This window comes from Pteropus medius, unplaced genomic scaffold (assembly GCF_902729225.1).
Source record: "Pteropus medius unplaced genomic scaffold, Ma_sr-lr_union100, whole genome shotgun sequence".
Taxonomy (NCBI): Eukaryota; Metazoa; Chordata; class Mammalia; order Chiroptera; family Pteropodidae; genus Pteropus; species Pteropus medius.
This window is the reverse complement of record NW_024342467.1, coordinates 5,362,177-5,378,278: the sequence shown is the minus strand read 5'-3', so window position 1 is coordinate 5,378,278 and position 16,102 is coordinate 5,362,177. Positions and strand designations below refer to the sequence as shown.

The 16,102-nt window shown below is 33.5% G+C and overlaps 1 protein-coding gene across 3 annotated transcripts in view; it reads left to right on the top strand.

The window, feature by feature from the left end:
* AGMO (alkylglycerol monooxygenase) overlaps positions 1-16,102 on the top strand; it is a 287,513-nt gene that overhangs the window by 182,892 nt on the left and 88,519 nt on the right. Inside the window, exon 13 of one of the 3 annotated variants that reach the window (XM_039862433.1) lies at positions 4,885-13,254. The exons of the other annotated variants lie outside the window; for them this stretch is intronic. Coding sequence (XP_039718367.1) covers positions 4,885-5,004 — 120 coding nt within the window. The 3' untranslated portion in view covers positions 5,005-13,254. Of the gene's footprint in view, positions 1-4,884; positions 13,255-16,102 lie in introns of those variants that run through there. 3 annotated transcript variants of the gene reach the window in all.

Sequence of the window (16,102 nt, the reverse complement as noted above, 5' to 3'; positions counted from 1 at the left end):
TTCTATCATAAAAGATACATAGTTATTAATAAATAGAATTGATTATTTTACAATAGATAATTGTGAGATACACTATCACATTAATATATAATAGTAAGGAGTGTCCTTAGGATATAATGCATTGTCATTTACTCCTCACAGCACCTTTTAGTATATATTATTATCCACGTTTTTCAGATGAGGAAATAGAGGTCCAGAGAGTTAACTCATCAAAGGTCATATAATTGTGAGTTATAAAGGTACAATTCAAACTTCTATCTTTATTTTTGCTACTGCACTATACTCTCACATAAAGAATAAAAACAATAACTATGTTGATCAGAATATTAACACATATGACAATTTCTAAATACATACATGAATAAGCTATATTTTAAAAGTCTGATCACATAGCAAGCCCAAATCTCTTGACCTCGAGATATTCTCATTCTGAGCACTTTTATTGATAAAACTGCCTAGAACCTTGGAGAAAATGACATAATAAGGTTGACATAAAGCCTGGTCTGACAAATGGTGGGGGTGAGGGATGATAGGGGCAATGGGGGGAGTTCATCAGTGAAGGCATTAACACTGGATTATAAAGAAGAGTAAGCTTTCCTTAGGTAGAAAAGGATTTGAAAGATTTAAATTTCCCTTCTATTTAATGTTGGAGCAACAACCTTGACCTTTTCCTCCTCCTTCCTTGTTCCTCTGGTTTCCACAGGAATGCACTCTGTGAGTTTTATTCCTACTTTCCTAGTCACTTCTTTCCAGTTGCTAGAACCAACTTTCCTTCTGAATCTCACTTCTCATAGTGCCTTGGATGGGGTTCACTCTGTGTTATCTACCCTCAACCCAAGGCAATTTACCCAGTCGCATGTATTTAAAAGCCTTATATATGTTAGTGATATAAAATGTTACATACCCTTTTCTGATTTCTCCATGGAATGTCAGACTTAACTAATTGCCTACTCTATATCTATGGGTGAAAATATAACTATGGAAATAATACGAGTTGTCTAAGCTAGAGATATAAATTTGGGAAACATCTATTTAAAGATCAATGGGAATCAATAGATTTCTTTTATTATTATAACTACAAAAATGCTAACAAAATAAATGCAACACTAATTCATATTACTTCATTTGAATTTATTTAAATCTAAGTAAGCTATGTAACGATTATTTTTAATTGAAGCAATTTTGGTTTGTAAACTACCAGTTAGCATTTACTTTTTAAAAACTGCAGTCTAACCAATTTATGCATAAAAGAACAGATTAGATAATAACTTGGTCTCATTACCAGTTCTTCAACTCTTTATCTTTAGCAGCTGGGACTCAGCCTCCTATATCAAACATTGGTCTGTATTGAAGATCTAACATATACTTAAAAGCAGTGTGATTAAGTGACAATTCGTTCTATGCACTACATTTTTTAATGAAAGATTCAGTGCAGGTAATCATGAAATCTACTCTCTTTTGAAATAAACTTTCATTCATCCCTTCACGTGTTCATTTATTTACACTCTAAACAGTAAATTTATTTGAAAGTTGTTTAATTTTTAGGATGCATAGAAGTGCTAGGTCTTCTGGTCACTGAGTAGAAACTGCAATGGGTGAAGAGGAGACCTGCACATATGTAAACATGGGAAGAGTTTTAAAAGTACATCTCCAGCACCTGTTAACTTTTAAATTAGATAAATCTAAGAATGTCAGAACTTCACAGCTACCAAATCTAAAAACAAAGATACAGCGGCAAAATATTTTACGTAACAATAATTTGAATGATTAAAATGCAATCACATTGCTCTTATCTATAGTTAATTTAAATCTATATAGCCTTTTTTATAAAGTTATAGATAAGCAGTATAAAGATAGCTGATTATATTTGTCTATCATTTGAATGTGTAAAATTTACCTTTTTCTTTTGGGGTGATGAAAATGTTTTGGAACTTTATAGAGGTGGTGCTTGCATAACATTGGACTAAATGCCTCTGATTTGACCACTTTAAAATGATTGATTTTATGCAATGTGAATTTTCCCTCAATCAAAAAATTAAAAAATAGTGTTACTCGGAGAAAAAAAAGATTAAATCAACATATTAAAATGTGTATAGATGGTTAAAAAAATACGATTTTCATTCACATGCATGAAAGTATTTCTACAGTACTTACAAAACAGTCTTCTCTACCAGAGATAAAAACTTTTATGACTTTCTCCCTCTAGCCATCCTAAGACACTGCTTAATTACAACCCCAGATCCTCTGTTGTGTCTGCCTCTGAGCTTTTAATCACTTTCTTCAGTTAATTGCTAGAGCTAAGAATCCAGAGGAGAGTAGCTTCCTCTTGCTATTCAGAGTTGGGAAGGTGGATCCCAGGTGCCTTAATTTATCTGCCCGCAGTCAAAAAGGCTAGCAATCTGGCGAATTTAAAAAACAGCTGGCAGGGCTCAGCCAGTCGCTGCACTCAGGGACAGGTGGACAAGACTGCTAAAGAGATTTCGCCCCTGAATGTACTGCCGCCGCCGCTGCTGCTGCATTTTGTGTGCGTATTGCTAGCAACCTTTAAGATTGTACAGAGTGAGCAGGTGGGTTGCAGTTGGCCCCTCCATTTCCCCTGGCAGAATTATAAAGAGCTCTTCTCTGGGGATATGCTGCATATCTTGCAGGTAAGGGTGGATTTCATCTGCCTTCCCACCTGCCCCTTTCTCCAAAATCCTTTGCTTAGCTTTGAAGATCTCTGACAAAGCAGAGATGGGGTGAATATCATCAAATATCCCCTTTAGCTAGGCTAAACTAAGGGGCACACCTTTGTTTTATGAGTAATCACTCCTCTCTTTGTCTCTCCCCCTCTTCTTCACCTTTTTTTCCTCCTGCAATGATTGATAATATACATTATGTAATTATAAAATACGTCTATTGTTGAAATATGATTTTTGACCTAAAGGTTTTTCTCTTATGTACTTCTTGCATTATTGAGTTTAGAAAGTGTGAGTATGCTTGACAATTTTAGAAAGCCTGTGGTTGCAGCTAAACTTCTTCCTCAAAGCCCTCGTCTCTATCTCACAGATTCAGAGATGTGATATTTTGTTGCTCTGATAAAAGGACCCAGTTAACTTTCTTTCAAGGAAACTCGATGGCACATGACATTGTGATATACACGGTTACATATGTTTGAGTGCCCCAGGGAGGGTACTGGAATGTTTGACAATCCTGCACATGTTTTTAGATGTTGAAGTTCATGAACTTTAAAGGACCAGGTGTTAAAATGGTTTTGTTTATGTGGTTTGGAGAAATTATTGTCTAAATGTAAATAATATCTAAGTCATCTTGATTTACTGAAATATGTATAGGGCCTTATAAGAAATGACTTAATAAATGTATTTTAAATTATATGAAGGCTACAAACTAGGACTTACTAGATATGTCTAAATTGGAAATAACACATAGTTTAGTTTATAACTTTCTCATTGTGTATCAAAACTCACAAAGTAGCGAAATTACAAATTCTTGAAGATGAGTATAACAGCCCAGATCCTAGAATCTAAAGAATGTGATTAATATAGTCAATGCCACACATTTAAATAGAAATTAAATTTCCCCCAAATCATTAACTCAGTACACATAACTTCATAAAATATTTTTTATTCAACAGCAATCCTTACACATGAATCAGTAAGATTAATTTGGGGATTTAAGATGAAGAATAACAAGTGTGTATGAAAGTTAATGGTGGGTATTTTTTTCCATATTGAGTCAACCGGTTTTATAGGAAAGAACAGTGTCCGCCAAATTTAAAGAAAACAAATAAATCTTAAAATAGTATGGTTGCTTTGATTCAGTTGGCAATGAGATTTTCTAAATAAAGGAAAGAGCTGGGTGGACATATATTTGTGGTGAGAGCATACTTTTGGTTTTTATCCCCCCGCAAACTTGGTGGATGTGATGGATTTCTTTTGCTGTCATAATTTGTGAATTGAATGTGGTAGAAGTGATGACCCATAGAATTTTTTTGATACGTATGTATGTGTGTTTGTGTGTGCACGGAGTTTACTTTTCACAGGAATGTAAAGATTTAAAAATTTGAGTGTGTAGGAATAATCAATTTAGCCTGGCATAGCACTTAGCTTTAAGATTATTGTATATTTTCGCAGGCCCCCAGTTCTATTCTGTATTTCGGCACGAATCTTTTGTTTATTATGATGTATTTTCTCTGATAGAGATGTATTTAAAAGATAAACTAATTTCTCTATGAATTAGTAAAATATATATATGAAATTTCTACATTTGGTTTAATGTGACCATTTAAAGTAACATGAAGTCTACTGTTTGGTTTTGGTGAGAAATCTGAATATCATGAGTGACTACTGAAACCACAACCGAAGACAAGTAATATATAGAACGTAGATCGCTACTGTATTATCTAAGTTGTGGGTTTGAAAGCTTAAATATATTTATCTACACATGCCGTAATAAATCTTAACAGTAACTGGTATGCAGAGAAAATTTGAAAGGTAGTGCTGGCCAGACACAAGTCATTTGGCAATGGTCTTGCCTAGTATATATTTTCAGGGCCTGTCTGCACAAAGATGCTGGCACATTAACCATGATTTCTATTCCAGGTGATGAATTTCTATCCAAGTAAGCGAGTAGTGACTAAATATTTTCCGGTGGAATCTAGGCACCATAAAAATCACTAAAGCCGAATAAAAAAGTTGTCGACCTTTCTAAAAATTAATTATAATAACTTTGTGTACCACTATGACAGAAGAAATATTTCCACTTAATCACTAAAGAATGGAATGGATAGAATCTAATTAGAAAATAAAGTAACATGAGTATACCTCTAATATTTCTTTTTATCAGCACTAATGAATGTCTTACTGAGTTTTCTTAAATTTCCAGAAAACTTCCCAATCATTAACAATAACTGAATGTCTGGAATCCTCATCCAACTCTATCAAAGAAAAGAAATCCAATCTGAATCCACTGAAAACCTATGCCATCATCACTTCATCTGATTGATTCTACACAAAACCAGTTAAGAAACTGAACACTTTACATTAGTTTATTTGTGTTACCCTAAGCAATTAGACATGAATATGCCTTCCCAAGCGATACAAATGCGAGTCTCCCTTTGTGGCAGGTTGTTTAAATTTATAACATAAAGCTAGCATTTCCATCTCCAATAAAATCCAAACAGACATTTAATTTTGGTGCATGACATTTCTGACTAAAATGGAGCCAAAAAAGGCTCTCGGACAGCTCTTATTGTTCATGAATTTGAACAAATTGGGGATCTGTGAATTTATAGCCAGGTTTTGCTCTACTATTGTTTAAAATAGCACACATGGAAAACACACCATGGGTGTGTTGTAATTCAGCTTTAATGATGTAACACTTGGTTTCAGTCAATTGTTGGAGGGCTGCAAGTGACATTGGTTTTGTGCTTCAGACGTTGCATGTAACTTAGCAATTATAGTAAGGCTTTCAATAATGGCTGTTGGCGGGATATCCGCAAGTGAAGTCATAGCAATTTTGAAAGAGAAAGCTAATAAAAATACACCTGCTTGTAGTGGAAAGTGAGCCTTTAATATCTCTGCTTTGAAGTTGTGTGAAGCCTTGGGTATTAACTAAAAGATATTATGATGGAGGAATAATCCACTGCCTCAGGGGAGGGCAAGGTTGAAGTTACAACAGATTGTTATTTTCTAATCACCTACTTTTCAATCACTCTATCACAAAAGAATCCAATGAGGTGGCAGAGTTTTTTTTTCTAAAATACCTAAAAGATATTACTATTAAAAAGCAAATTATCGTAATTGTAAATATATAAGCTAGCACATATGTAGTCAAACTAATCAAAGGGCATAAGTAACACTTTTGGTAATTGTTTTTTGTAGTCAGAAACTTCAAAATGATTTGAAATTTTACATTCCAATATATCATTTCAAGATAATGTTTAGAATTTCAAATTTGCTTTGTGAGTTCTTTCCAATTTACCCCTTTTCCTTGGCCACTTTTTTAAGTCACTTATTTATTAATAGTTCTTTAAATGTAAAAAAAAAAATGAGAAAATAAAAGTGCTTGTAAAACTTCCTTTAATTTCATTTGGAGCATTACTGCTCTAAAGAACCCCCTTTGTGCTATAGGAAATAAATTCCTTCCCTTGATGACTTGCTTCCTTCACACTTATCTGGGCTTACTTGTAGTCTATATTAAATTTTATGAAACATTTAAAATATTGAGTTTATAATAAATGCTGATATGTTGAGAGCCTTGGAGAAAGAGATATTTTAGAAATAAATACTGTTGGAATTTGAAAACTCTGCAAATAAAAATGACTATTAAGTACCAAACTACAATTATTTTAACCACTTTTCCCAGATATTTATTGCATCGTCTTTTTAACTATTGATTGTGATGTCTAGATTATTGTTAAATCATTTGCATAATCAATATTTTCTCAAGCATTTTAAATATCAATAGTTTTCTATAGTCATTTTCTTTACAAGTAAACGTTTGAACCTCTGGCAGTAACTTTCTTTTTCTTTTTTTCTTCTTTTCTTTTTTCCTTTTAATTCAGTGCTGTATCTCTATAGAGAGTATCAAGTAACCCAAAGGGTATACATTAGCACTTGTCAGGGCCACATTTAACATCAACATACTAAGCACATTGAAACTTACTACTAAGTTCAAAGGGAATACATGAACTTTAAATTCCTTGTTGATGTGGTAGAGAATCAGCATCAAGGTGTTTGTTTTGTTGAAAGGAAGTTACATTTTATTTCTCATTTATGAAATAGACTTTGATGTTTCTTTCACCATGGAGGGATTTTCCCCCACCTCAATTTATTTATTGCATCAGTTAAGTGCACGCTCATGAGAGAATATTGTACAAGAAGTCTTTTGGAGTGGGTGAGGGGCAGGAGTAGAGTTGTTTTCTCTATAGAATTTCAGTGTGTAATTTGCATTTAACTTTGAAAGTGAGTTGTTGTTGAGTCTTGACACCTGCTGGGATGAGTATCCATTTCAGGCTACAAAGTGGTACTCTGAAATAAATATCAGCAAGCTTGTTAAATTTTGTCAGAAGTATCATCACATTAGTATAAGATATTATAGTAAAATTGCATCGAGTTCAATTTTGTGGTTATATGTTTGGGCTATAAGCTCTTCCTTTATGAAGTTTCTACACCAGAGATATTTCAAGGTTAAAAAAAAATAAGGGGGATTGATCCACTTAACTTTGGTATGCTCAGAAAGCATCATATAATTTATTTCATAGTTTGAAATATTGATATTACTCTGTAACATCTGCCAGAGAATCAGGATGTGAAAATACAGTTTTAAATATAATTATGCATCCCCCCCCCAAATGAAACATATTTTCACTTTGGTAATGAATATAAATATATCAATTGGTAAATAATTTTTATTTTAAATAATAATAGTTATTATTTATTAAGCTCCTACTAAGTACTGGACACACTTATGAGCTACTTGGTTCATTTACTTTATCTCATTTTATATTAATTATTCTTTGACTTATACAAGAAAGGACTTGTTTTATATTGTGATTTGTCCAAGGTCATGCAACTGGTAAATGGGAAAATCAGAATAGCAGATTAGGATGGGCAAGAAGCTGTAGCTGAAGTGGGCAAATGAAGGGGGAAAATGGGATAAAATATCAGAAAGAGGATAAAATGAGAGGATGCATTAGAATAGAACAAGTACATGTGAAGTATATTGACTCCAGTGCCTGAAAATGTAGTCTCTTTTATTTTGATTTAATGAAAGTTTCTGATGAGACAGATCTTAGTCTCAGTGGGACTTTCAACATTTGATATCAATTCAGTTCTTCATATATCATTACGATCCTACGATGTACCAAAAGCAGGCACAGAGTAGCCTGCCAGTAACAGAGAGGAGAGTCTGAGCGGGAGGGAAGTATCAGTGGCTTACCACAATAGAGGTTTATTTTTTGCTTGCAAAAATACCAATGTTAGGGTTCCTGTTTTGTGCATAGCCTTTTATGTGGTCTTTTAGGAGCCCAGTATTCTTCCAAGTTTTGGTTTCTCCCTTCTTTTCATTCTGAAGGAAGAGTAGAAGGAGAGTAGAAGATTGTCTATTGGAGGGATTAGGGGCCATGGTGGAAGCAGAACATATAATCTCTGCTCTCACTTCACTGGCAGACTTAGTCACATGACCATTCTTAACTAAAATGAGGCTGGGAAATAAAATCTAGCCCAGCCAAAGAGACTGTTTTTTTAGTGAACACTTAGTCTTGGCTACAAGTTTCAAAAGCCTATATGGTAGCACAGCCTGCCTTGAAACAGGGTTTTCTGTCCTTTTCCCTGCCTCCCCCCCACTAATTTAATAGTACCTACCATGGTATTTTTAAGCACATACTGTGTGCTAGTCACTATGTTAACCTCTTTATATACATTTTCTCATTTTATCCTCATAACAATTCAATAAGATATGTTACTCCTCCTGTAGTTGTTATGGCTGCATAACAACTTAGTGGCTTTACAGTAACAATCAGGAATTCCTGAAAGGCTTATCTGGAAAGTTGTAACTTGGTGTCTCCCTTGCAGTTGCAGTCATACGCTGGCTGCAGCTGAAATCATCTAAGGCTTGACTAAGACTATGGCATCCACTTCTAAAGCCAGCAAGTTGGTACTGGCTGTTGATGTGGTGACCTCAGTTCTTCCTCATTTAGACATCTCTGCTTGGTTGCTTAAGGTTCTTTATAACATGGCCCTGGCTCGCCCAGATGAGCAATCCAAGAGGCTTCGGGGAAAGCTGTAATGCCTTTTATGACCTTATTTGAGAAGTCACTTCCACTATATTCTACGGGTCACCCAAAGTCAGTCCTGATTCATTGTGAAAGGATCTTATAAAACAGTGCTTATACCAGAAAGTAGAGATCATTGGGACCATTTTGTAAGCTGATTCCTACACCTTCATTTGGCAGGTAAAGAAGGTGAAGATTAGAGGAAGGTTAAATGTATTGTTGAGGTCACTTTACTAGCAAACCTAGACTTGCACGCAAGAATATCTGACTTTAAAATCCACGTTATTAATTGTCTCTATAAAAAGATAAAATGTGTAGGCATGTGTTTGTCCCAGAAAAAATGTGTGTAGCTGGTAGATGTATACAGAAACAAAGGCTACTATAGAAATTCAAATAGTTCAAATGCCCAAATTTGAATATCAGAAAAACTCAAACTTTCTAGTAACTCAGATCCAGAAATTACTACATAAATGAATGTAAAAAAATATTCTTTCTTGTACATACAGATTGTATTACAAAGTATTCAGTTCTTTTTTGATGTATGTCAGGGCAACTATTAGGGCTGAAATTCAACATATCTGAAAGCGTCTTTCTGAAACCCGGACTTTTTTCTCCTCCCACAAAGATAAAGTTAATTTATACCAATGGTTAATGAGGCATAACTAAACTATAAGCCTAGGATGCTATTTTTTTTTTTTAGTACTGGTAGTCGATTGGCAGATTAATATATTAGTTTTATAATACTTTGAAATAATCTAGCTTATTAATGACTACAGTAGAGTGTGGTGTTTATAAAATAGTCGCCTCAAAAATATTTAGGAAATCATACTATAACATTTTGTAAATAAATCTACATTTAAAAAATAAATGATGCCCTACAATTCAATTTAGTGACTCTCCCCACAACCAGTCCATAAGGTATTTGAGCACAAGATATGTGTCTGGTTTTTATTTTCAGTCCTCTGATACTTCATTAACATTAGTGAGCAGCATCTCTGCTCTCTACCAAAGTCAACAAGGAGAAGATGTTTATGGGATCTAGAACTCCCTTATGCTTCTCCAGCAAATAGCATCTGGAATGGGGATAATCTCACTGATTTGAGATTATTAAATTTGATGATAAACTGAACATATAAAATATAGTGATCAATAAGAGGGCACTATAGTGTCAATAAATACTAACTGTATAAAAATGGCAACGGTTAGTTGCTAGGCTATTCTTCTCTGAGGAAAAGAAAACAACACTTGAATTATGTTTATGTCATTTTCATTTTACAAACTAATATTTTCCCGTAAGCAAACGTTAATCATTTACCTGGCCCTAGGCTGCACAAGAATAGACAAAGTCTTCTTAAGCCTTTTAGGGGTTCCCAATTTAATCGTGCAGGCTTTCTCCCTCTGCACTATTAAACTTTAGAGTTCCTTATAATTTCTCTCCTTAGGTTTCTGAAGTTTTTAATAAATTATTTTCATCAGAAATGATTTAATTCACTGAATAAATACTTAATGGGCATAACTATGTGCCAGGAATTGTCTTAGATTCTAAAGATACAGCAAAACCAATGCGAAGGAAAATCAAAGCCCTCAGGGAGCTTATGTAAGTAGAGAAAGTAAGACTATAGTAATAAGTTAATAAAATACATCATATGTTGCATGGTTAAAAGTCAGATATGAGAAGTAACGAAGCAAGGGAAGTGGAGGAAGAGTTGGGGCATGATGGAGGAAGGATTGCAATGGATGTATGTGTTCCCTGTGAACTCTCAGCAAATGCCTGAAGGAAGTAAAGGAGCGAGCCATACTGTTATTTTAGGGAGCAGGTGTCCAGGTAGAGAGAAAGGATTGTTCCAAGCCCTGCTATGGGAATATGATTAATGTGTTCATGGAAGAGCTAGAAGATCAAGGGAAAGGATTGATGAGGAGGGAGGGAAGGAATAGGAGAAGCTTCAAAGAACAGAATCTGTAGTCTTGTTGGCTACTATAAAAAATACACGAAAATTATTGAAAATTTTTGAACAGAAGAGGAATGCAATTTGACTTAGTCTTTAAAAGATGCGTCTAAATCTTACTTTTAAAAGGAATATTGATTGACTATTTGAAGTAAAAATATAATGAGTTTCCTTTGCCTGCCGAAAACCCTTAATGACTGCTTCTGGGCATCAGGCATAGTAAGATACTTTTTTATTAGCTTCTCCAGTACCAGATTTATTTTTTTCAATTATCCTAGTACCTTCTTCTCTGAAGGAGTAAACTTTTCATAGTTCACTCTGCCTGAGTACAGGCTACTCATGTGGGAAGTATCTCCTTTCCTTGCTCTTCAGTCAAAATCTTCATTCCTTAATTTGCCTGAATTTTTAATAGCTTAAGAAATCATGTATGGCATTATTAACCAATGTTACCCCAATAAATTTAATATAAAAAGAAGAAATCAGCACATAATTTTCTCAGGGACTCTTTCCTTCCCCCCCTCTCACTTCCAACCTATATACCTCACAAAGGTAGATAACCTTCTAATAGTCTCCCATTGTAATATATATTTCCTATATCACTATGCCATAATTGGTTCTTTTCAAATATTTTTTTTTCTCATTAAACTCCTGAGTTTCCTTACTAGCTTACATTTATGGATATTTAGCTTTCCTTAACCCAGTGGCTGATACATTGTAGTTGCTGAACCAATGATTTTTGCATATGAGCAAATAAGTGAAACTCCAGAAAGATGCCTAAGGCTCAGTCTGGTCATTCCCACTTTTGCTTCTTTTCTTTCCGGTATCCAGGTCCAAGTACACTTTTGGTAGCTGATACATTCTCCCTATCCCGAAATATTCTGTCTCCTCCAACACGAGTTTATTCTTTTTTGAACTGTAGCCTTAAGCTCTATTCATTTTGAGCTTTCTGCTAATTGTAATTATGAAACAAAAAAAAAATTAAAATTGAGATTTAAAAGAATCTTGTCAGAGAAGTCAAAAAAAACATTTCTTTCATAAATTATGTGTTGAGAACAACAGAACTGAGTTATCACACATATGCTAGACAGTTAACTAGACCAACTCTTAAACCAAGAGGCTCATGCTGGTGCAGCCACTTTGTAACATAATGATATTGAAATCTTTGCCTCAGCAAAATTGTAAATACTATTCATTGTGAACCTTCAGGATTTATCAAAAACAATGGAAATAATTTACATTAAGCCTACAAATATCAAAATTCTATTCTCTGGAAAGTTGCGAACTTTCCAAGCGTTTATAAAATCTTTTCTGTGTTGGTCCTGGGATTATAGTTTTTGAATTTTTCCATGATAATACCTGACAGTCAGACCCGTTTAATTATTGAAGTCAGGATGCACCAAATGTCTGTTTTTTTTTCTTCCTCTCTATGCCTTTGAATATAGAAACCCATCCTCTATGATTGCCCTACTTCCCAAAGGCCTAAGGATGCATCCTACAACAAACAAATGGTATCTGTTTGTCTCAAGTAGGCCATTTGTATTTTCGAAGTTGATATCCAATGGGAGGATCATAGAGTTGTATCATTTCTCACAATGGAAAAGGCCAGTTTGTGAAATGAAATCATTGTAGCCACATGTAAGAGATATGTATGATCAAGATCAAGAATGGATGCTTCATATGATCAGTTAATTCAGAAAAAAATACAAAAAACAGCTCCAGAATGATCTTGAGAATTATTGCTAATTCTAGAGAGGCCTTTACAAATAGATAGAATGTTGAGAGACAAGCACAAAAGTAAAGGAGTCTGTGTGTTTTATGTGCTGGAATATTTGTATTACAGAAGGAGGACCCTAAAGAAAAGAAGTAACGTTTATTTTTAATTAATTTGTATTTTACCAAAACACTGTAGTATAAAAAAAAAAAAAACTATTTCCCCTCATCCCTTTCAGATTATACTGCCCATTTTTCAGTTTCTAAATAATCAAATATAGCCAATTGTAAGCATAATGAAGATTTTGCCATATAAATGCCTGGGCTCCATCTAGTGGCAGAAGGTAATTGCAGGTTTTTACCATTTTCCCAAACCGCCTTTTTTTTCCCCCAAATTTATTTAAGAGTTTGCATCTTGAGAACATCATGAGTATAGTTTCACATTCTTTCTAAGAAACAGTAATAGCTAAGATTTAAAACTTGTGTCCACCCTTTTAGTTTACACTACACCTAATGAGAATATTTTATTTCCTCTGCTTTATAAAATTTGACCTAAACAGTTATTGCAGTGATTACTCATTTATATAGACTTTTATTCTTTTTTTTTTGCCATTCAAGAGGACAGACATAAATCATAAATCAACCAAGCAAAATGTCATAAATTGTCTTATAGTTCAAATGTTTTATAAAACAATAGTAAAACTTATGAACGAAAATAATAATAAATTAATGAAACAAAGATAAGATTAAAGAAAGTTGGAAATGGATGAAAAACCTAAAATGACTAGCTATAAATGAGATGTGAGGTGGCAAATACAATACTATAATTTCAATTTAAGCATATTACTTTTGCATATTTCTTTTAATATTTTGAGATTTTTCTATTTCTATTTTGTTATTTTTTAAAATATATTTTAAAGGCCCGATGTATTATTAAAGTATTGTCATTTTCCTGTGTGTATACATCTGTAACTGTGTGTGTGCCTATATGTGTCTGTGTGTATAGAATGTTTTAATCTTCATTAAATCAGTTCAAATATGAATTTTGAGAGGGAAGTTAGTTTAGAAAACAATTACATGATAAGCTTTTTACAGTAAATTTTAATGAGGTGGCTTTAGAGTCTTATTTATTAAATTATTATAGGTAAAATAAAATTTTACCTATAAAATGATTAACTCTATAGCCACTAATATATATATGATCATGTGTATATATAAAAATATATATTAGGTAAAATGGTTATAATTTACTCATTTTTAATACCTTTGCAATAAAAGTAGCACTGCAAATTTATAATGCATTTTAGTTTGGATATCAAATTTCAACATTATTGCATAAGACCACTGTATATAGCCAGTATACATTTCTCAAGGAGTAATTTCTTTTTTAATTAAAGACTATCTTTTAAAAGCAGTTTATGTTCACAGCAAAACTGAGAATGTACAGAGATTTTCATACACCTCCTGTCATCACACATGCATAGCCTCCCTCATTATCAACATTCCACATCAGAGTGGTACACTAGTTAGAAATGGCGAATCCACATTGACAGGGCATAATCACCCAAAGTCCTAAGTTTACATGAGGCTTCACTCTTGATGTACATTCTACGGGTTTGGATAAATATTTAATGACACGTATCCATCATTATAATATCATACAGAATATTTTCACCTCCCTAAATATCCTCTGTTCCCTATTTATTTATCCCTTCCCCTTAACCACCAGCAATCACTGGTCTTTTTACTGTCTCCATAATTTTTACTTTTCTGGATGTCTTTTACATATATTTTCTCCTAGTCTGTGATGTATCATCTCATTCCCTTGATATTATCTTTCACAGAGCAGGAGGCCTATGGTAGCAGTAGCCAAGAGGTGAGATATGGTTGCGAGATAAGCACAACTATTTAACAAAAGTTTTAAAAATGAAATTCAACTGAGTAAAAATGAAGATCCAATTGGCTTAATTAAGTGATTTGTGGATTAGCAGCATCCCATCTAGCAGCTAGAGTGCTCTAAGGGGTTGTGCTATCCTGAAGCTTCTTATAGGGAGAAGAGTGGGGCAGGAGAGCTATTTACAAAAGAAAAGATTATTTTTAGACCAGAACATCTCATTTTGAGAGGAAGAGAATAGCAAGGGTTTGTATCGTGCAGATTGCCTCTTCTTTCTTGCGGGGTTGGGTGGGATGGAATGGAGAGGACCCAAGTCAAAAATTACCTCATTGGTATTAACCAGAAAATTCCAGACTGGCTGATTAAGATTACCTTTCTGAGAGAGGTGTCTCTCCCACTATCTTCATATTAAATATTTACATTGTACATGCTGCTTCTCTCCTCAGTTTTTCTCTTATCTCCCTTGAAGGAAAGGTAACGGGAATACTACCATGCTCATTATTTTTTCCGCTCTGCTTTCCTCTAATTCTTTCATATCAAAGAATTAAAACCAAAAAAAACAAAAAAACAAAAACAAAAAAACAATACATATATACAAACAAACACTCGGGCAGTCAGAATTAATTTGTCTCTGACTATTGGAGCTTTTTTTTAGGGTAAATTGCCTCTGTTTGTAAAGATTATTCAATAAATAAATATACCTTGCTTTTAATTTATACTATTAATAACAAGATCATTCCATACTCATACATTTGCTCATTTTCTTTTTATAATGGAAATTGAAAAGAATTCTTATTCCAAAGACTGTGTTATGCTTTAAGTATGTTTATTTAAATATTAGGTATGCCTAATTTCTGTCCTTTAATTGTTCTTTACTCACACAAGATGGTCTTCACAGTTGTATATATATGATCTACTGATTCCTTTATACATAAAAAAATTAAAATATATTTGAATCAGAACATATCAGTCTAGGTAACTTGTAATTTTATTTTCTTCACCCCTTTTTGGTTCATTTCCTTCCCAATTGGTATGGCATACATCTGCCATTCGTCCATCAAGATACATAAAGTGTATTTGATTTTTCAAATAATGTCTGATAATGATATATAATTTGGTATCTTATTTTTCTTATTAGTCCTATATTTCCATTTAACAAGGAAGTAGTTTCATGCAGTAATTAGAATCTTTGTTTAAAGAAATATAAGCTATTTTGTTTAGTTTATTTCAATTTTCAATGACTTTTTAATTCTAGATAAACCAAAACAATATATTAAATAGGTCCCTAAAGTTCCACTGGGCTGTAAAAAGTGGATCTGCTACAAAGGTTAAAGCAGAGAAAAATAGCAAACTTACTAGTCTATTGAGAATAATAACCCATCTACCCATATTTTTGAAATCTCCTTGAATTCAAGTTACAGGAAAAAAAATTGAAACAAATCTCAAGACACTGTCTTTCTTCTTCCTGTTAAAATTTAAAGTTGAGTTTTATTGGGTGGATGTTGTCTTCTAAAGTTAGCAGTGACATGTCTTTTCAAAATGTGTAGATCTTGCCTGATTAAATGCAACTTTAAGCAAATTGTCTTATCTACAAATGTAAACCGAAGAGATGAGAATCCTTTCTTTATATATTCCTATTGCCTCTGTCCCCCACCCCCAAAGAAAACCCTCAAAAGCTGCCATCCTATAATTTAATTTTGAATATATCTGTTCTTGTTTGGAGGTGATGAAGTATTTATAAACATGTGCCACCAACAGATCTTCACTTTTGCTCAG